This window comes from Entelurus aequoreus, linkage group LG23, assembly GCF_033978785.1.
Source record: "Entelurus aequoreus isolate RoL-2023_Sb linkage group LG23, RoL_Eaeq_v1.1, whole genome shotgun sequence".
Taxonomy (NCBI): Eukaryota; Metazoa; Chordata; class Actinopteri; order Syngnathiformes; family Syngnathidae; genus Entelurus; species Entelurus aequoreus.
In genome coordinates, this window is record NC_084753.1 from 4697088 (window position 1) to 4720039 (window position 22952).

A 22952-nucleotide genomic window follows, 5' to 3' on the forward strand; every position below is an offset into this window, starting at 1 on the left:
TTTGAGATATTTCATCTTACTTAGATTTCAGTTTTTGCAGTGTGAGCAAGGACAAACACGACAAATGTATTTTTTCTGGTGGTCGAATGCATTGATATCGTCACTGAACGTATAGCGGTTAAAGGCCTACTGAAAGCCACTACTAGCGACCACGCAGTCTGATAGTTTATATATCAATGATGAAATCTTAACATTGCAACACATGCCAATACGGCCGGGGTAACTTATAAAGTGACATTTTAAATTTCCCGCTAAACTTCCGGTTGAAAACGTCGCGGTATGATGACGTATGCGCGTGACGTCAATCGTTGAAACGGAAGTATCCGGACACATTGTATCCAATACAAAAAGCTCGGTTTTCATCTCAAAATTCCACAGTATTCTGGACATCTGTGTTGGTGAATCTTTTGCAATTTGTTTAATGAACAATGAAGACTGCAAAGAAGAAAGCTTTAGGTGGGATCGGTGTATTAGCGGCTGGCTGCAGCAACACAACCAGGAGGACTTTGACTTGGATAGCAGACGCGCTATCCGACGCTAGCCGCCGACCGCACGGATGATCGGGTGAAGTCCTTCGTTGCTCCGTCGATCGCTGGAACGCAGGTGAGGGCTGGCTGGCGTAGGTGGATAGCTAACGTTTTTAGCATAGCTCTGTGAGGTCCCGTTGCTTAGTTAGCTTCAATGGCGTCGTTAGCAACAGCATTGTTAAGCTTCGCCAGGCTGGAAAGCATTAACCGTGTATTTACATGTCCATGGTTTAATAGTATTGTTGATCTTCTGTCTATCCTTCCAGTCAGGGGTTTATTTCTTTTGTTTCTATCTGCAGTTAAGCACGATGCTATCACGTTAGCTCCGTAGCTAAAGTGCTTCGCCGATGTATTGTCGTGGAGATAAAAGTCACTGTGAATGTCCATTTCGCGTTCTCGACTCTCATTTTCAAGAGGATATAGTATCCGAGGTGGTTTAAAATACAAATCCGTGATCCACAATAGAAAAAGGAGAAAGTGTGGAATCCAATGAGCCAGCTTGTACCTAAGTTACGGTCAGAGCGAAAAAAGATGCGTCCCGCACTGCACTCTAGTCCTTCACTCTCACGTTCCTCATGCACAAATCGTTCATCCTCGCTCAAATTAATGGGGTAATCGTCGCTTTCTCGGTCCGAATCGCTCTCGCTGCTGGTGTAAACAATGGGGAAATGTGAGGAGTCCTTCAACCTGTGACGTCACGCTACTTCCGGTACAGGCAAGGCTTTTTTTATCAGCGACCAAAAGTTGCGAACTTTATCGTCGATGTTCTCTACTAAATCCTTTCAGCAACAATATGGCAATATCGCGAAATGATCAAGTATGACACATAGAATGGATCTGCTATCCTCGTTTAAATAAAAAAAATTCATTTCAGTAGGCCTTTAAGGTGAAAGAGCTTATTCCGGCAAAATAAATTGCATGATTAATCTAAGTGTGTTCATGATTATTGCAATATTTTTCGTGATTAATCACATGAGTTAATTAGTTAATATTGACAGCCCTAATAATAATGCAATCGCTCCTACCGCTTGTTATTAATGATAAACGCCAACTTGCACAGTAGAAAGAAAAAAAACGCTTGAAAAAAGGCCCAAAGTAAGGAAAGTTGCAGTAATACAACATTGCATAATGAAGTGATGGCACATGTGTGACTGGGCAGCCATGGGGTGGGACAGTCAACTTGTTTTATGAGAATCAAGTGTGAAATTGTACCAAAAAAAATGAGGCGTTTTGTTGCGTTTGTAACAGCTGTTGTGCAGAATAGGCACCCTTGCCATTTGGGCAATGCTTTTTGGGCAAAATGCCATGGAGAAGAACTCCAGTCAATGACAACACCTGCAGCATTTAGCTGCAACTTATGCGTTTCTAATCGTTTCGTGTGGTGCCATTAACACAAACCTCCCTCAAACGTTATGTGGAATGAAGTAAAACATATTTTACAATATCTTATTTTTTGTTTTAGCTTGTTTCTAAGTACACCTTAATAGTGGTGTAGCCGGCATGCTTGTCTGTACACATGCCCCTATCCAGTAATAGGACTTAGTGAGTCATATACAGTACAAAGCAAGAACTAATTATGAATATTAATTTTATGCGGCAGATGTGCAGATGTGTCAGCGTTTTTATGGTAGCTAAATGTCTTTTTTTTCCCTTCCTTTGTACTTACTTTAAATGAGAATTGCAATTCTCCAACCCAGATATGTCTTCAAGGTGAACCCGTTTTGTACCATGTGACAGCATCAAGGTAGGAAAGGCGTTGTTTTCGCCTCTTCCTGTAAAACCGGTTCTTCCGATAGCTAGTTTAGCCAAGTGCTTGTATATGTTGTGGTTTCGTGTCTGGGGACCCACCCTTCGTCTCAGCTGCGGAGAGAACAACGTGATCAAATCCTGTTGATGCTTAATGGCAACACCAGTGAATGTGGCAAATTTCAAAGGCATTAATTATGTTGTTTAGTTCGCCGGTGCTAATTTATATATGTTTAGGTTTATATTGTACAAACCCCGTTTCCATATGAGTTGGGAAATTGTGTTAGATGTAAATATAAACGGAATACAATGATTTGCAAATCCTTTTCAAGCCATATTCAGTTGAATGCACTACAAAGACAACATATTTGATGTTCAAACTCATAAACTTAATTTTTTTTTTGCAAATAATAATTAACTTAGAATTTCATGGCTGCAACACGTGCCAAAGTAGTTGTGAAAGGGCATGTTCACCACTGTGTTACATGGCCTTTCCTTTTAACAACACTCAGTAAAGGTTTGGGAACTGAGGAGACACATTTTTGAAGCTTCTCAGGTGGAATTCTTTCCCATTCTTGCTTGATGTACAGCTTAAGTTGTTCAACAGTCCGGGGGTCTCCCTTGTGCTATTTTAGGTGCCACACATTTTCAATGGGAGACAGGTCTGGACTACAGGCAGGCCAGTCTAGTACCCGCACTCTTTTACTATGAAGCCACGTTGATGTAACACGTAGCTTGGCATTGTCTTGCTGAAATAAGCAGGGGCGTCCATGGTAACGTTGCTTGGATGGCAACATATGTTGCTCCAAAACCTGTATGTACCTTTCAACATTAATGGCGCCTTCACAGATGTGTAAGTTACCCATATCTTGGACACTAATACACCCTCATACCATCACAGATGCTGCCTTTTACACTTTGCACCTATAACAATCCGGATGGTTCTTTTCCTCTTTGGTCCGGAGGACACGACGTCCACAGTTTCCAAAAACTATTTGAAATGTGGACTCGTCAGACCACAGAACACTTTTCCACTTTGTATCAGTCCATCTTAGATGAGCTCAGGCCCAGCAAAGCCGACGGCGTTTCTGGGTGTTGTTGATAAACGGTTTTCGCCTTGCATAGGAGAGTTTTAATTTGCACTTACAGGTGTAGCGACCAACTGTAGTTACTGGCAGTGGGTTTCTGAAGTGTTCCTGAGGCCATGTGGTGATATCCTTTACACACTGATGTGGCTTGTTGATGCAGTACAGCCTGAGGGATGGAAGGTCACGGGCTTAGCTGCTTACGTGCAGTGATTTCTCCAGATTCTCTGAACCCTTTGATGATATTACGGAGCGTAGATGGTGAAATCCCTAAATTCCTTGCAATAGCTGCTTGAGAAATGTTGTTCTTAAACTGTTCAACAATTTGCTCACGCATTTGTTGACAAAGTGGTGACCCTCGCCCCATCCTTGTTTGTGAATGACTGAGCATTTCATGGAATCTACTTTTATACCCAATCATGGCACCCACCTGTTCCCAATTTGCCTGTTCACCTGTGGGATGTTCCAAATAAGTGTTTGATGAGCATTCCTCAACTTTATCAGTATTTATTGCCACCTTTCCCAACTTCTTTGTCACGTGTTGCTGCCATCAAATTCTAAAGTTAATGATTATTTGCAAAGAACAAATGTTTATCAGTTTGAACATCAAATATGTTGTCTTTGTAGCATATTCAACTGAATATGGCTTGAAAATGATTTGCAAATCATTGTATTCCGTTTATATTTACATCTAACACCATTTCCCAACTCATATGGAAACGGGGTTTGTACATAGGGGTGTAACGGTACACAAAAATTTCGGTTCGGTACGTACCTCGGTTTAGAGGTCACGGTTTGGTTCATTTTCGGTACAGTAAGAAAACAACAAAATATACATTTTTGGGTTATTTATTTACCAAATGTGTAAACAATGGCATAACATACATATACACGCAGGGTCCATTTCCAGGGTTGATGTGGTCAACATATATCAAATAAAAACTAAATAAGATAAGGCTCAGAATGGTTTCTTAACAAAACCTTTTTACATATAAAGTGCTTTTTTTGATTGATTGATTGAAACTTTTATTAGTAGATTGCGCAGTACAGTACATATTCCGTACAATTGACCACTAAATGGTAACACCCCAATAAGTTTTTCAACTCGTTTAAGTCGGGGTCCACGTTAATCAACATTAAACTGCCTCAAGTTGTTGCTCAGATTAATTAAAATGACAAAACTTTTCTTCTACATATAAAAAGTGCAACATTAAACAGTTTCAAGTCAACTCAGCCTCAGATTAACTCCCCCCCCCCCCCCCCCCCAGCCTGGCTAACTTGGCAGTAAGAGGATATATGGGCTCATTGTTCTTCCACCATAGAAGTGGCTCAAAATCTAGTTCTTAATGCAATATGGACTTAAATCTGCTGCTATAAAAACATTTGTTATTGCTTTAGCCCTGCCTGACTCGCCGAGGAGAGGCTGCTTGAATGCGGTGGTGACGCTTCAAATGGGTTAGCATGTTTGACGTGTTGTCAGAAGCAGCTGCTGAACAATGTCGGCAAACCGCCGTCCTCCATTGTTGTATCGCACCAAAGTGTTCCCAAATGGGAGATCTTAACGTGGCAGGAGGGTCTTTTAGCTCTGGCTTTTGCATGTAGTAGTAGCCTGGTCGTTGCTAACATGCCGTGTGTTGTTTACACAACGTGCGCTACACTACTTAATATGTCCGTGTGGAAAGTCGTTCGGTACACCGAACCGAAACCCCCGTACCGAAACGGTTCAATACAAATACACGTACCATTACAGCCCTAATTGTACATGTATTTGATCAGTAGTGACATGTTTTGCTTAATTGGCTTACTTAAAAGATATGAGGGCGTGTCACAAATAACAGCTCCCTACATAAATAGTCCAAAAGTACATTAGTCATGTTTTCTTAATGCAACATACTCTACACAAACTAAATAAAGGAAATACGCTAGCATGCGATCTCAGCATAGAACACTTGTTGCTGGGCAGAATTCTCGGACCTTAATCGTACAAAAAAAATCCACAGTTTTAAATAGAATTAAAGCTGCAATCAGCGATGGATGGGACCGACTTTGACGGCACATAAAATCCAAATCGGAGCAGTAATTAAAACTCTTTCGTCAACTTTTAATCAGAAGGGTTCAATCTCTCTCATGTGCTAGTTTGAAGCCGACACGACAAACGCGCTCAGAGGGGATAATGTTTGAAAAAAGGTGACCGGTTTTTACAAAACTTTTGTTTGGAAGGGGGAATTGCAAACTTGCTGTTGATTTTTGCTGGGGGTTGACAATATATGAAATGTAGGTCTAAGTGAGACCTACATAGAGGTTTTTGTTTCATGTCTCTAAGACATTTCTACTGGAAGTTACAGGCAGTTTTGTCTGAGTTTTCTTCCTAGGAGCAGTTGTGTCTGTTTTTTCTTCCTAGGGGGCGCTAGAGCGCAATTTTGAGTTTTGGGGTTGTTGTTTTTTTTTATGACAGCGCAATTTTTGCCAGTCCTGATGAGCGTGTCCAGTTTGGTGAGTTTTGAAGCATGTTAAGGAGGTCAAATTACAGCTCAAAAAGGCAAAAGTGACTGTTTTTACTAAACTTTTGTTTTGAAAGGGGAATTGCAAACTTCCTGTTGATTTCTGCTGAAAGATGTAGGTCTAAGTGAGACCTACATAGAGGTTTTTGTTTCATGTCTCTACGACATTCCTACTGGGAGTTAGAGGCAGTTTTGTCTGTGTTTTCTTCCTAGGGGGCGCTAGAGCGCAATTTTGAGTTTTGAGGCTAGGTTTTTTGATTAGATCGCAATTTTCACCAGTCCTGATGTGTGTGTGTCAAATTTGGTGAGTTTTTAAGCATGTTAAGGGGGTCAAATTACAGCTCAAAGAGGCGGCAGAATAATAATAATAACTAGTCCTAAGTGTCCAAAAACTTTTGTCTACTGTTAGTCCTAAATGTCCCAATACTTTTGTCCAGTGGTAGTCCTAAATGTCCCAATACTTTTGTCCAGTGGCAGTCCTAAATGTCCCAATACTTTTGTCCAGAGTTAGTCCTTAGTGTCCCAAAACTTTTGTCCAGTGGTAGTCCTAAATGTCCCAATACTTTTGTCCAGTGGTAGTCCTAAATGTCCCAATACTTTTTTCCAGTGGTAGTCCTAAATGTCCCAATACTTTTGTCCAGTGGCAGTCCTAAATGTCCCAATACTTTTGTCCAGAGTTAGTCCTTAGTGTCCCAAAACTTTTGTCCAGTGGTAGTCCTAAATGTCCCAATACTTTTGTCCAGAGGTAGTCCTAAATGTCCCAATACTTTTGTCCAGTGGTAGTCCTAAATGTCCCAATACTTTTGTCCAGTGGTAGTCCTAAATGTCCCAATACTTTTGTCCAGAGTTAGTCCTTAGTGTCCCAAAACTTTTGTCCAGTGGTAGTCCTAAATGTCCCAATACTTTTGTCCAGTGGTAGTCCTAAATGTCCCAATACTTTTGTCCAGTGGTAGTCCTTAGTGTCCCAATACCTTTGTCCAGTGGTAGTCCTAAATGTCCCAATACTTTTGTCCAGAGTTAGTCCTTAGTGTCCCAAAACTTTTGTCCAGAGTTAGTCCTTAGTGTCCCAAAATTTTTGTCCAGTGGTAGTCCTAAATGTGCCAATACTTTTGTCCAGAGTTAGTCCTTAGTGTCCCAAAACTTTTGTCCAGTGGTAGTCCTAAATGTCCCAATACTTTTGTCCAGAGTTAGTCCTTAGTGTCCCAAAACTTTTGTCCAGTGGTAGTCCTAAATGTCCCAATACTTTTGTCCAGTGGTAGTCCTAAATGTCCCAATACTTTTGTCCAGAGGTAGTCCTAAATGTCCCAATACTTTTGTCCAGTGGTAGTCCTAAATGTCCCAATACTTTTGTCCAGAGTTAGTCCTTAGTGTCCCAAAACTTTTGTCCAGTGGTAGTCCTAAATGTCCCAATACTTTTGTCCAGTGGTAGTCCTAAATGTCCCAATACTTTTGTCCAGTGGTAGTCCTAAATGTCCCAATACTTTTGTCCAGAGGTAGTCCTAAATGTCCCAATACTTTTGTCCAGTGGTAGTCCTAAATGTCCCAATACTTTTGTCCAGAGGTAGTCCTAAATGTCCCAATACTTTTGTCCAGTGGTAGTCCTAAATGTCCCAATACTTTTGTCCAGTGGTAGTCCTAAATGTCCCAATACTTTTGTCCAGTGGTAGTCCTAAATGTCCCAATACTTTTGTCCAGAGGTAGTCCTAAATGTCCCAATACTTTTGTCCAGAGGTAGTCCTAAATGTCCCAATACTTTTGTCCAGAGGTAGTCCTAAATGTCCCAATACTTTTGTCCAGTGGTAGTCCTAAATGTCCCAATACTTTTGTCCAGTGGTAGTCCTAAATGTCCCAATACTTTTGTCCAGTGGTAGTCCTAAATGTCCCAATACTTTTGTCCAGTGGTAGTCCTTAGTGTCCCAAAACTTTTGTCCAGTGGTAGTCCTAAATGTCCCAATACTTTTGTCCAGAGTTAGTTCTTAGTGTCCCAAAACTTTTGTCCAGTGGTAGTCCTAAATGTCCCAATACTTTTGTCCAGTGGTAGTCCTAAATGTCCCAATACTTTTGTCCAGTGGTAGTCCTAAATGTCCCAATACTTTTGTCCAGTGGTAGTCCTAAATGTCCCAATACTTTTGTCCAGTGGTAGTCCTAAATGTCCCAATACTTTTGTCCAGTGGTAGTCCTAAATGTCCCAATACTTTTGTCCAGAGGTAGTCCTAAATGTCCCAATACTTTTGTCCAGAGGTAGTCCTAAATGTCCCAATACTTTTGTCCAGAGGTAGTCCTAAATGTCCCAATACTTTTGTCCAGTGGTAGTCCTAAATGTCCCAATACTTTTGTCCAGTGGTAGTCCTAAATGTCCCAATACTTTTGTCCAGTGGTAGTCCTTAGTGTCCCAAAACTTTTGTCCAGTGGTAGTCCTAAATGTCCCAATACTTTTGTCCAGAGTTAGTTCTTAGTGTCCCAAAACTTTTGTCCAGTGGTAGTCCTAAATGTCCCAATACTTTTGTCCAGTGGTAGTCCTAAATGTCCCAATACTTTTGTGTATTGTACATACCTTCTCTGCAGTTAAGGGGGTCAAATTACAGCTCAAAGAGGCGGCAGAATAATAATAATAATAAAACCTTACAATTACAATAGGGTCCTTTGTCCCAAAGGAACATTGCGGTCCCTAATTAGATACAACTTTTATCGCTGATACACAGAGTTAGTGTACTAGCAACATTAGTGCAAGTGAATAAGGTAATGACAAGTAAAATTGCTGCGGTCAAGAGCAAAGCAGAGTATTACCGTAATTTCCGGACTATAAGCCGCTACTTTTTCCCCTCGTTCTGGTCCCTGCGGCTTATACAAGGGTGCGGCTTATTTACGGCCTGTTCTTCTCCGACACCGACGAAGAGGATTTCGGTGGTTTTAGTACGCAGGAGGAAGACGATGACACAATGATTAAAGACTGACTTTTCATATACCGGTAGGCTGGTTATTTTGATAACGTACTCTGCACGAATGCTGTTCACCATGTCAAAGATGTGAAAGTTTGATTGAATGATTGAAAGATTTATTGTTAATAAATGGGACGCTTTGCGTTCCCAAACAGTCATCTCTGTCCCGACAATCCCCTCCGTGGTAGCAGGAACCCCTATATACTACGGTAATTACACATCAAAACCCTGCGGCTTATAGTCGGGTGCGGCTTATATATGGAGCAATCTGTATTTCCCCCTATATTTAGCTGGTGCGGCTTATAGTCAGGTGCGGCTTATAGTCCGGAAATTACGGTATGTACACACACATCGTAAATTAACCCCCAAAACATGTTCATTTTGAAGTTTTGTTTTAAAGGCCTACTGAAAGCCACTACTACCGACCACACAGTCTGATAGTTTATATATCAATGATGAAATCTTAACATTGCAACACATGCCAATACGGCCGGGTTAACTTATAAAGTGACTTTTAAAACTTCCCGGGAAATATCCGGCTGAAACGTCGCGGTATGATGACGTATGCGCGTGACGAAGTCAGAGTAACGGAAGTTATGGTACCCGTAGAATCCTATACAAAAAGCTCTGTTTTCATTTCATAATTCCACAGTATTTTGGACATCTTTTGCAATTTGTTTAATGAACAATGAAGGCTGCAAAGAAGACAGTTGTAGGTGGGATCGGTGTATTAGCGGCGGACTACAGCAACACAACCAGGAGGACTTTGTTGGAGCGCTAGCCGCGCTAGCTGTGCTAGCCGCGCTAGCCGCGCTAGCCGCCGACCTCACCTTGACTTCCTACGTCTCCGGGCCGCCAAACGCATCGGGTGAAGTCCTTCGTCCTTCTGCCGATCGCTGGAACGCAGGTGAGCACGGGTGTTGATGAGTAGATGAGGGCTGGCTGGCGTAGGTGGAGAGCTAATGTTTTTAGCATAGCTCTGTGAGGTCCCGTTGCTAAGTTGCTAAGTTAGCTTCAATGGCGTCGTTAGCACAACATTGTTAACCTTCGCCAGCCTGGAAAGCATTAACCGTGTATTTACATGTCCACGGTTTAATAGTATTGTTGATTTTCTATCTATCCTTCCTTCTATCCTTTATTCTTTTGTTTCTATATGCAGTTAAAGCACGATGCTATCACGTTAGCTCGTAGCTAAAGCATTTCGCCGATGTATTGTCGTGGAGATAAAAGGCACTGAATGTCCATTTTGCGTTCTCGACTCTCATTTTCAAGAGGATATAGTATCCCAGGTGGTTTAAAATACAAATCCGTGATCCACAATAAAAAAAGGAGAGTGTGGAATCCAATGAGCCAGCTTGTACCTAAGTTACGGTCAGAGCTAAAAAAGATACGTCCATCACTGCCTCTCAAGTCCTTCACTGTAACGTTCCTCATCTACGAATCTTTCATCCTCGCTCAAATTAATGGGGTAATCATCACTTTCTCGGTCCGAATCTCTCTCGCTCCATTGTAAACAACGGGGAATTGTGAGGAATACTAGCTCCTGTGACGTCACGCTACTTCCGGTACAGGCAAGGCTTTTTTTTTATCAGCGAGCAAAAGTTGCGAACTTTATCGTCGATTTTCTCTACTAAATCCTTTCAGCAAAAATATGGCAATATCGCGAAATGATCAAGTATGACACATAGAATGGATCTGCTATTCCCGTTTAAATAAAAAAAAATCATTTCAGTAGGCCTTTAAGTAAAGGTAGTGCTTTTGTGATGTACACTAACTGGTTAATTTGAGGAAGTGCAGCAGCAGATTAGAGTAGTGGAAATGCGGCGTATGTGCACCTTGACATCTAGTATAAGCAGCTTGTTGTGCTCTCCCGCTGGAAGGAAATGTGGTAAGTAGCAGCAGCAGCCCGAGCACACGGGTGGCCTGTGTTTAGCGGGGAAATGCTGAGTAACAGCAGCAAGCTCATTATGCAGCCAGTGCGAGCTTCCTTTGGTCTGCGTTCATAAACTTTAGGATGTGTCATACCGCTCTGAACGACAGGTGTCTGCCACTCCCCTACACGCCCTGCTCATCTCATTTCGCCTTCAGCTGCAAGCTAGCACAAAAAAAAAAATCCCTCAGGTTGGCTCAGCGTTAAATCAACTCGTTAATAGCAAAATGACTGAAGTTACTCACCCTCAAAAGCTGTCACCCAACCGGTGAATTCACAGAATTGCTGCAAAGCTGCTCCCAAGCCAAGAAAGCCAAACAGGCAATATGCCGCATGACAGCTTTTTTTTTTTTACTGTATCCCAGCATTACACCACAACTACAGATGTCTGATAATGGCTTTTTTGCCCATTTCCGATATTCTCCAACTCTTGATTACCGATTCCGATATCAACCGATATATATACAGTCGTGGAATTAACACATTATTATGCCTTATTTTGTTGTGATGCCCCGCTGGATGCATTAAACCAGGGGTGCTCATTACGTGGACCGCGGAGGGTGTGTCAGTCGTTCGCCAGCCAGGCATTAAAAAAATAGTCCTAAAAATGAGCGATCATAAATCTTCACTATGACGTCACTTTCGTCACTTGATTGACATTCACGGCACCCGAGGGTCTCGTGAGATGACGCTGGCTGCTGCCAGCTCGTTATTAAGAAAAAATGACCGACAGGAAGGCGAGAAACACTTTTTATTTCAACAGACTCTGGCGCCGTACCTGTCGTCAAAACTCCAAAGACCGACTGCACAGTTCCTGCCTTCACAATAAAAGCGCTGCTTCATCCTGCCTGCGCTAACAAAATAAGAGTCTCAGAAAGCTGGCGTGCACAAGCTAGCAAGCTACGGAGTTTGCCGCCAATGTATTTCTTGTAAAGTGTATACAAAGGAGTATGGAAGCTGGACAAATAAGATGACAAAAACCAACCACTTTCATGTGGTATTGGACAGAAAGGAGGACTTTTTTTCTCCTCCATTTGAAAATGCGGACGTTGTCAGCACTACTGTCTGATTCCTATCAATGCAAGTCATCAGAATCAGGTAATACACCAATTTATATTCTTGTCTTCATGAAAGAAAGGAATCTAAATGTGTTAAACATGCATGCATTATCATTAAACACCTTTAACTTGTTAACAATATTAACTATGTGTGTTAAACATGCTTGCATTATCTTTAAACACCTTTAACTTGTTAACAATATTAACTATATGTGTTAAACATGCTTGCATTATCTTTAAACACCTTTAACTTGTTAATAATATTAACTATATGTGTTAAACATGCTTGTATTATCTTTAAACACCTTTAACATGTTAACAATATTGACTATATGTGTTAAACATGCTTGTATTATCATTAAACACCTATAATTTATTAACAATATTAACTATATGTGTTAAACATGCTTGCATTATCTTTAAACACCTTTAACATGTTAACAATATTGACTATATGTGTTAAACATTATTGTATTACCATTAAACACCTATAATTTATTAACAATATTAACTATATGTGTTAAACATGCTTGCATTATCATTAAACACCTTTAACTTGTTAACAAAAACATATATTTCATAAATAAGTCAATATAAATTATATATATGAATGAGGTAGATCCCCACAACTTGATCAATTGAAAAGTAGCTTGCCTGCAGAAAAAGTGTCAGCACCCCTGCATTAAACAATGTAACACAGTTTTCCAAAATAAATCAACTCAAGTTATGGAAAAAAAATGCCAACATGGCACTGCCATATTTATTATTGAAGTCACAAAGTGCTTTTTTTTTTTTAACATGCCTCAAAACAGCAGCTTGGAATTTGGGACATGCTCTCCCTGAGAGAGCATGAGGAGGGTAGCAGGGAGCGGGGGGGTGTATATTGTTGCATCCCGGAAGAGTTAGTGCTGCAAGGGGTTCTGAGTATTTGCGCTGTTGTGTTTATGTTGTGTTACGGTGCGGATGTTCTCCCGAAATGTGTTTGTCATTCTTGTTTGGTGTGGGTTCACAGTGTGGCGCATATTTTTAACAGTGTTAATGTTGTTTATACGCCCACCCTCAGTGTGACCTGTATGGCTGTTGACCAAGTATGCGTTGCATTCGCTTGTGTGTGTGAAAAGGCGTAGATATTATGTGACTGGGCCGGCACGCAAAGGCAGTGCCTTTAAGGTTTATTGGCGCTCTGTACTTCTCCCTACATCCGTGTACACAGCGGCCTTTTAAAAAGTCATACATTTTACTTTTTGAAACCGATAAGTTTGAAACCGATACCGATAATTTCCGATATTACATTTTAAAGCATTTATCTCTATTTGTAACAACTGTGCCCTTACCCCCCTCCACAAAGCAAAAGCCAACACAAAAGAGCTTGCAGTTGTGTGTTCAAAGGCATAAAGTGTATTGTATTCCAAGTCTCCCATTACAGACCCTCTCCAGTGCTCCTTGTTGAAATAAGTTCAATCCATTAGCAGTTTGCTGAATCGAACCATTCAAAACCACTCCCAGTGGGGGGGGGGGGGGTTTAGCCTGCCTTGTTTTTGGGGGCAGACCACAAAGAATAGGGAGTGTTTTGTTTCTAGTTTAACCTTGTCTAAAGGAACAGGCTCTATTGAAGTATGTCATTGTGTTGATTGTGTTGATACCGTGCATACTTTACCAAGGAAGCGCCTCACCTGGTATCGCAGAGATTGTCCTATTTCACAGCAGGCTCCGTGGACACACAAAAATATGAATTCCTACATGCTGTGTCCCTGGCGATTCCAATTTAAAGTGTGTTGGCCATTGTGGTTTTCGTTCAGAGGCCAGTCGAAAAACGGTAGCTCCTTTTGCAGCAGGGACGGGTACCAAATTTAATACTTTTATACCGTATTTTTTGGACTATAGAACGCACCGGTATTTGAGCCATACCCACTAAATTTTAGAAATGTTTCCCAAATCAAGTATTTCATATGTATATATATATATATATATATATATATATATATATATATATATATATATATATATATATGTGTGTGTGTGTATATATATATATATATATATATATATGTGTGTGTGTATGAAATACTTGACTTTCAGTGAATTCTAGCTATATATATATATATTTTTTTATTTTATTATACATATAAATAAAATACTTGAATTTCAGTGTTCTGCAGGCTATCCAGTAGATGGCAGTATTGTCCTGTTTAAGAGTGTCACAACATTGCTGTTTACTGCAGACGAACTGCTTTACGGTAGACTAAACGTGACTGCTGTTGTTGTGTGTTGTTACCGCGCTGGGAGGACGTTAATGAAACTGCCTAACAATAAACCCACATAAGAAACCAAGAACTCTCTCTCCTTGTTGTGCACTCTACTCTCTAAAAGCCGTAGATGTTATGACGTCATTGGGCAGGCAAGCTGTTTATATTGTGGGAAAGCGGACGTGAGAACAGGCTTTCCCCACTCAGGTCCGCATTGAGCTGGAGGGGGCGTGGCCTCCAGCTCCGGCTGAATACCGGGAGTTTGTCGGGAGAAAATCTCTGCCGGGAGGTTGTCGGGAGAGGCGCTGAATACCGGGATTCTCCCGCTAAAAACGGGAGGGTTGGCAAGTATGCATATGTTATCCGCACCGAACTATAAGACACAGATATATACGTTGTGAAATGAGTTATTTACACAGAAAGATTTTGTAAATGTTTGTTTACATACCTTAATTTTTTCCAAACGGTGCACTGCCAAAATTGAAATCTAAGTAAGATGAAATATCTCAAATAAGGGTGATATTTGCTTATTTTCTGTCTGATAAGATAATTCTTCTCACTAAGCAGATTTTATGTTAGAGTGTTTTACTTGTTTTAAGTGTTTTGGTCCTAAACGATCTCAGTAAAATGAGATTTGATGACCTATATTGAGTCAAACATGCTTGAAACTAGAATATCAACTGTTGCAAAGCTGTGTCATCAACACTCACAAGTATAAAACTACTTTTTTAAAGTCATCATTTCTTATTTCAAGCATGAAAAAAAAAAAATCATGACTTTGACACAATTGTGTCTCATAATTAAAACAGATGACAGCCAAATGGACTTTGCTGTATTATTTTCAATGAAACAATAGAAAACACGTACTCATATAGTAGTACAGTTGGCACAGTACAGTAAACTGACAGTTAATATTTAAACATTTAACATGTGACATGTCTAACAACTTTGAACAGAAATAGTTCATGCATATTCAGATGAATTCTTCAAAATTACAATAAAAAAAATGTGGCCGGGGGCCGGGCTGTATATATGCGCATTAATTGACTGAAAGAGCACGCACTTGGCATGATGATGTCATGTTATCCATGGAAAAATGCATTTTTGGACAATATGATTTGCCTGAGCGGCTAGGAGACCCCGAGAGTAACAAGCGCTTGCCTTGTTGCCTTTCTATTAAGAACAATAAATTAGTTTTTAGTATAAGTTTGCTGGTTTCAAGAAATGTAATGCTGAGCGCATATCATTATGTCAACATAATGGCACTAGCGTTTACTTCATTTAAGAATATTTTTCAACATATTGAGCAAAAAGGTCTCTTTTTTTTTGTCTACCAAGAAAAGTGCACTTGTTATTAAGTGAGAATATACTTATTTTAAGGTATTTTTAGGTTCATTGAGGTTAGCTAATTTGACTTGTTTTGGAAAGTCTTGACAAGCCAAATTTTCTTGTTCTATTGGCAGATAATTTTTCTTAGTTCAAATAAAATACCCCTCATTTTTGTATTTTTTTTTCTTGTTTTTGAACACTGACTTTTTGCAGTGTGCCTGTAACACGGCAGTAAATTGGCTGAACATACAAAACAGAAGGCGTCGTCATGGACCCACGAGCTGCAGAAGCAAGCTCTCCAATCAGCTAAACAGACTCAATAACCCCACGGTGATGTTTCGGTGAATTTTCTGAGGAATTTGTGAAACTGAAACAATACAAAAAGATTGCCATTGTAAGTTAACAATACAAACACAGACACTTGTAAACATGTTAGCATATTAGTTAATGCTAACGACGCTGGCTTCATTACATTATGATAGCACGTACAAATATGCATGAAAACACTACTATCAAACATGTGATGGTTTAGTAAGTATGAATTGTTTTAGTTGTATTGTAAACAAACATTGCTTGGAGTGATAAATGAAGAGACCATATGAGTAGAAACACTATTGACGACTAGTAGACAGAACGGCACTTGTACTTCCGGTTCAAGGCACTAAACAGAAGGAAATACTGTAGAGGCTCAACCTCTACAGTATTTCAACCTCTACAGAACAAACATGTCCAAAAGATGGCTGTATAGCGCAAACAATAACACACCTTTTGAGTGTCTGCCGGTGTTTTATGAAAACTATTTGTTGAATATAAAACATTTTTGGCCGTTAGCGAAGAAAAATCCATAAATAAGCCGCAGGGTTCAAAGCATAGGAAAAAAGTAGGGCTTATAGTCCGGAAAATACGGTAAGTACTGTCCAAAATCAGTTCGTACTACCGGGTACCGATTCACGTAAAATCAAACCGGGCCATATTTTGACACCTTTTTTTTGCATGTGATATCGTGTCGGATTGCAAACTTGGCACTGGCTCAAGCACTTGGCTGGGAAACAAGGTCTCAAGCGGATGCAACAGCGGACTGCCTCTAGATCAGCGTTTCTCAAAGTGTGGGGCGCGCCCCACTGGTGGGGAATAGAGACATGACAGGTGGGGCGCGAGGAACGGGAGGAAATTTCACTTTAAATTTATTTATTTATTATTATATTCTTAGATTTTTTTTTTTACAAAGCTTTCATTTTCTATACACACTGTAAATCACTTTGTGATTCTGTCTGTGAAATCCGCTATATAAATAAATGTAAATTACTTATTTTTCCTGTAGGCTTTAAATTTCTAGGTAGGAGCGAAAGTTTGACAGACATAGAAACAGTAACTAATGGGGGCGGGGCTAAGCGGAACAAACTTTTGCGGGGATGGGTAGCAGGCTAAGAGTGGCAGTGTCAAGCCTGCAACCCCGATTTGAAAAGCTGTGCAGTGCAAAACAGGCTCATTGCAGCCATTAATGCTGGAGTACTGTAAAACTCATGTTCACTTGCCCTGTCTTGCCAAATGCATAGCTCCTCCTTTTTTTTTTTTTTGCAAAGATTGCAAAGTGCCACTTTTATTTTATTTATTATTGAACTTGATGCAAGTTATTTGATTTATTTTTTAACTTGATGCAAGTTATAACATTTTTATTTGATTTGTTATTGAACTTGATGCAAGTTATTTTATTTATTATTGAACTTGATGCAAGTTATACCACAGCTGCACAGTTATTTTATTTATTATTGAACTTGATGTTATTTTATGTTTTTGAGTTTGAATGTATACTACTTGATGTTACTTGATGTTCAATAAATTTGAAAATGTTAAGCTTGGCATTAGCGTTCTGTTGGGGCGATGGGCGCAGGTGGGGCTTGAAAACTCCCCCTTGTAAAAAGTGGGGGATGACAAAAAAAGTTTGAGAACCACTGCTCTAGATAATGTTACAATTTACCAACAGAGGAAAAAGAAGGCATTCAAAACCCTTTGCCTCTGATGGCTGCTGGTTAGCGCCTTGCATGGCAGCTCCCGCCATCAGTGTGTGAATGTGTGTGTGAATGGGTAAATGTGGAAATACTGTCAAAGCGCTTTGAGTACCTTGAAGGTAGAAAAGCGCTATACAAGTATAACCCATTTATCATTTATTTATTTAAAAGCACATTAAGGTGCCAGTTTGAAAATGCGCGAGCTCGATGCTAATTCAGATTGGTTTTGCCTTCCATCCATCCATTTTCTACCGCTTATTCCCTTCGGGGTCGCTGGAGCCTATCTCAGCTCCAATCGGGCGGAAGGCGGGCTACACCCTGGACAAGTTGCCACCTCATCTCAGGGCCTGGTTTTGCCTTTGACATGCTAAAGATTAGCATTAGCGATTTTACTTTGTGATTTCAACACCTCCATATTTCGTCATCAAAACTACAACTTTTAAAGAGGCCCGTTACAATCAAACAGACGGTGTGTAATAAGTACAACATTTGAACACATCAAAGTATTTTATTGTATTTATTTCAAGCATGTTTATTAAAAAAAAGAAGAGGAAAAAAACCAAAACAACAACAACAAAAAGAGTGATGAAAAGAAAAATTATAAATTACATAAAAAAGTACCAAAAATTGGTACCATTGAGTACCGATATCGATCCCCAGGTACTGATATTTTGTACCGTATCTATTCAAATATTTAAGGTACTTTTTTCTAAGCAGGGGTAGTGATTATTCCAGATTCCAAATGCTGTGTTTTGTGATTAAATTAGGATCTGATCGCTGTCTGGTGAAATTAGTGTTTGTCTGTTTTGAATAAGGCTCAAATTCATAACCACGTATTAGATAAATAGCTTTCAGGCAGCATGATTAGTCTGGCACCCGAGTATGCGGACTATTTGTTAAGCAGGATTTTGCTAGTGAACCGATTTCCACAAGAATGCAAAGGATGGAGAAAATAGTAGAATTAAGACACGCTATTTAATTTGATCGTATTCCTTTTATAAATGAAAAGTGCCAAAATTCTGTCTCTGGATGTTTATATTTGCTTTTTTTATCTCTTTAATTTGCAAAAAAAAATCCAGCTATTCCTCTCTGAACAATTCCTCCCTTTATCTCTATAGGTGGTGAAAACAATTGGTATACGTGAAATCTGGTACTTTGGACTTCAGTACATGGATGGAAAAGGTTATCTAACCTGGCTCAAAATGGACAAAAAGGTAAGATGCAGTATATTTACTAATGCACACACTAACTATATTTACTAACTGGTCCATTAGCAATAGGAGAATGTGTTGCTTTATGGCAGGGGTGTCCAAACTTTTTCCACTGAGGGCCGCACACTGAAATATCATTTTGATATTTTGATATTTTTTATTTTAAAAAACAATACAATATATGTATAAAAAAATATACATTTAGGCCTCCACTCAGGCTTGATCCTGGGGACCTCTAAAGGATTTAGGTAAAAAATATGTAAAAAATGTGTCATTATTTAGTATTGTTATTATTATTCAAGGTCTAAATCTCCAGATCAACATTAGGTCTATCTGGCAATATAAAGTGTTTTTTCAAGATTTAAGTTGTATGCTCTTTTTGTCAAAGAAAACCCAGTTTTTTTTATGGAAAAAACACAAAATATGCAATATTTTCCCACAATAACATTTTAAAGTGGAATATTTGAGATTATATAATAATTGGAGTTCATAGCATAACTCATAACAACATTAGTTCATTACTATTTTTGAGCAACTTAAATAGACACTTAAAACAAAAAAAAGTCCCACAAAAATTATTGGGGATCCAAAAGGGTCCTGCTCAGTAAAGTATTTAAAAATAAATCATACTTTTTTTTAACTTTTAACACAATAGTCTCAAGATCAACTTCAGGGGCCGTACTTATCAAGCTTCTCAGAATTACTCCTAAGAAGTCTGCTAAGAATTGACTTAAGAGTAAATAAATTATTCGCTGAAAGCTGCACTTAAAAGTTAGTTATCAAGCGTCTTACTCACACTTACAGCGAAGTGTAGGACTGAATCTTAAGTGTCACACTCAGAGCTGAATTACGACATTACTATGTGCCGTAAATGGAATTTTAGGTGACGTCATTTCTGTGTCCATAGAAATGACCAATCACGGAAGGGAATCCGTTGTCTAAGAATAAAGAAATATCTTGCAAATATTTAAGTGGACAATGGGAGTGTATATTTTGACAATAAACTACAAAATAATACCAAACAAACTAGTCCCCGCCGGCACTCACACTACCGCTCCCTCTCTTCTGTCGCCCACACACTCACTGACGTCACTCACCTCACGGCCACACACATACGCTACTCTCATAACATTTTCTTTCCAATTCATTAATTAGGCAACTCATTTGAAACTGGTGTGGGTGGCTCTATATATACTAGCCCACTGCAGCCACATGCAGAAATCAACATGGAATCGAAAAGTATTAAATCTGTGACAAAAATAATACCCGCTCTGTCTAAACGATACCGTTTGATCAGCTGCTCGTCATCAAACAAATCCAGAACATCGTTCCGCTCCCTGAACGTTCGCGCACGTCTCTCTCGCCTCAGTGCCACCCCCTGCTGGCAACTCCTAACCACTTAAGACACCTCTGAAGGTCTCTTAAATATCGTGGAGAGTAGGAGTGATTCTTAGACTTAAGAACGTTGATAAAAAGCTTTTATTCTTAAGTTTGAGAGTAGGACTATATTTCGCAAATTCTCAGGACTTAAGTGTAAAATGGCACTCTAAGAAGCTTGATAAGTACGGCCCCAGATCTTTCCGTCAATTATAACTTTTGTTGTTGCTTATGTTTTTTGTTTGTTGGTTTTAGGCCCTTCTTTAAACAAAACAGCTTAGTTTTTTATATGGCAGACACAAAATATTTTCCCCAAAAAATATTCCAAAGTGGAATATTTAATGTGACGTAATTGGAGCTTTGAATAGGTCAATAATTCATAATGACATTGATTTTGATTCATTATTATTTTTTAAAGAAAGAAACAGCCTGCATGGCAGCTTTGTGTTATTAGAGTAAACATTGCAACATGTTCTTGTTACATTTCACCTGTTTGCTCTTTTATACCACTTTTTATGTTTTTTATTTTTTTAATCATATTTCTAGAATGTGCCGCGGGGCCGTTAAAAAATGACCTGCGGGCCGCAAATGGCCCCCGGGCCGCACTTTGGACACCACTGCTTTATGGTAACATAATTGGTCAATTTCTCCAGTGTTGTCATTTCTATATAGCATATTACAATATATGTTTCTGAATTTTGAGAGACCTCGTCGGTTTGTTGCACCAAGCTATATTCTATGTACAATAAACCCTCGTTCATCACTGTTAATTGGTTCCGGGCCTGACGGTGGTAAATCGATTTTTTACAAATTGAATATTTTCATAGCTGGAGCATAAAAAACTGTTTACAACCTTCTAAGTATTGTTTTTAACATTGCGATAGACCACCAACATAATCACATTTACACTCTTTTATAGTAATATACAGTAATCCCTCTTTTATTGCAATTAATTGGTTCTGCACATGACCACGCGAAATTAATTCCCACAAAGTAGGAACGATTAATTATAAATGGAATACTTTGACAGCTAGGGCATGATAAAACCTGTTTATGGGTTTTTAACATTATGAGAGCTCTCTAGACATGAAATAATACCCTTTAGTCACCTTTACACTCTTTTAATCCAATATATTAATGCTGGCTGAGGCTGAGCCAATCAGTGGCCCCGATACTGAACAGCGTGCTTTGATTGGTTTGGTCTCATCTAGTGGCCAGTACTACGGTAGTATTGATATGTTTAGTTCATTTAGACATTGCTAGGCTTGGAAATGCTTCATATAGTCCCAAAATACATAGAATATGTTTAAAAAAATCAAATAAAAGAGTGAAGCCGCAAACTTTGAAGCGCAGTGTGGCGAGGGACTGAATTCAAGGATTCAAGGATTTTTATTTTCATACCAGCACACATGAGTCACATGAGATGGCATGAAACTTGGTACCCAAATTCCCAGATGAGTAAAACAAGACCAATAGTATGTGCACAATAATGTAAATATAGTAAGATATAAATAGAGTATGTTATAAATTGCATAGTTTAATAGGAATAGATTATAAATAGGGATATTATCGGCCGATAAATGCTTTAAAATGTAATATCGGAAATTATCGGTATCGGTTTCAAAATTATCGGTATCGGTTTCAAAAAGTAAAATGTATGACTTTTTAAAAGGCCGCTGTGCACACGGACGTAGGGAGAAGTACAGAGCGCCAATAAACCTTGAAGGCACTGCCTTTGCGTGCTGGCCCAGTCACATAATATCTACGGCTTTTCACACACACAAGTGAATGCAACGCATGCTTGGCCAACAGCCATACAGGTCACACCGAGGGTAGCCGTATAAACAACTTAAACATTGTTACAAATATGCGCCACACTGTGAACCCACACCAAACAAGAATGACAAACACATTTCGGGAGAACATCCGCACCGTAACACAACATAAACACAACAGAACAAATACCCAGAACCAACATTAACTTTTTCCACAGGTTAATAAATTTGAAAATTAAATAACAATGAATAAACCAACCATTCAGGACTTTAAACTGCTCAGTTTGCAACACACTGATCTAATCTGATGAGCCCAAGCCAGATACCTGCCATCTTTTCTTGGATGCTAGTTCATTAATGTCGGGGCTCTCAGGCTTTGAGCTGAGGCAACCTTCATTATCCAACGAAGGTGTTCATCAGTCATTCATTTAATCAATCAATCAATGTTTATTTATATAGCCCTAAATCACAAGTGTCTCAAAGGGCTGTACAAGCCACAACGACATCCTCGGTACAGAGCCCACATACATTATATCCCGTATTCCACCCGGACCACAGTCTTGGGGGCGTGCCTTAAAGGCACTGCCTTTAACATCCTCTACGAGCTGTCGTCACGTCCGCTTTTCATCCCTTCTAACAACGTGCAGCTTCTGTACGCACACACACGTGAATCCAACGATACAGGTTACACTGAGGGTGGCCGTATAAACAACTTTAACACTGTTACAAATATGCGCCACACTGTGAACCCACACCAAACAAGAATGACAAACACATTTCGGGAGAACATGCGCACCGTAACACAACATAAACACAACAGAACAAATACCCAGAACCCCTTGCAGCACTAAACTCTTCCGGGACGCTACAATATACACCCCCCGCTACCCCCATACCACCTACCTAATAAATATGGCAGTGCCATGTTGGCATTTTTTTCCAAAACTTGAATTGATTTATTTTGGAAAACCTTTTTACGTTGTTTAATGCATCCAGCCGGGCATCACAACAAAATTAGGCACATTAATGTGTTAATTCCACGACTGTATATATCGGTATCGGTTGATATCGGAATGGGTAATTAAGAGTTGGACAATGTCGGAATATCGGATATTGGAGAAAAAGCCATTATCGGACATCTCCAATTATAAATAAAATAGAACAAATAGGAAAATATAATTATTGTCATCCTGTATTGCAATTAGAGTGTAAAACCAAT

The 22952-nt window shown here is 39.5% G+C and overlaps 1 protein-coding gene across 2 annotated transcripts in view; it reads left to right on the plus strand.

Annotated features, from left to right (window-relative positions):
- ezrb (ezrin b) overlaps positions 1 to 22952 on the plus strand; it is a 105706-nt gene that overhangs the window by 19215 nt on the left and 63539 nt on the right. For both annotated transcript variants that reach the window (XM_062034909.1, XM_062034910.1), the window contains exon 3: positions 18489 to 18584. In XM_062034909.1, coding sequence (XP_061890893.1) covers positions 18489 to 18584 — 96 coding nt within the window. The remainder of the gene's footprint in view (positions 1 to 18488; positions 18585 to 22952) is intronic.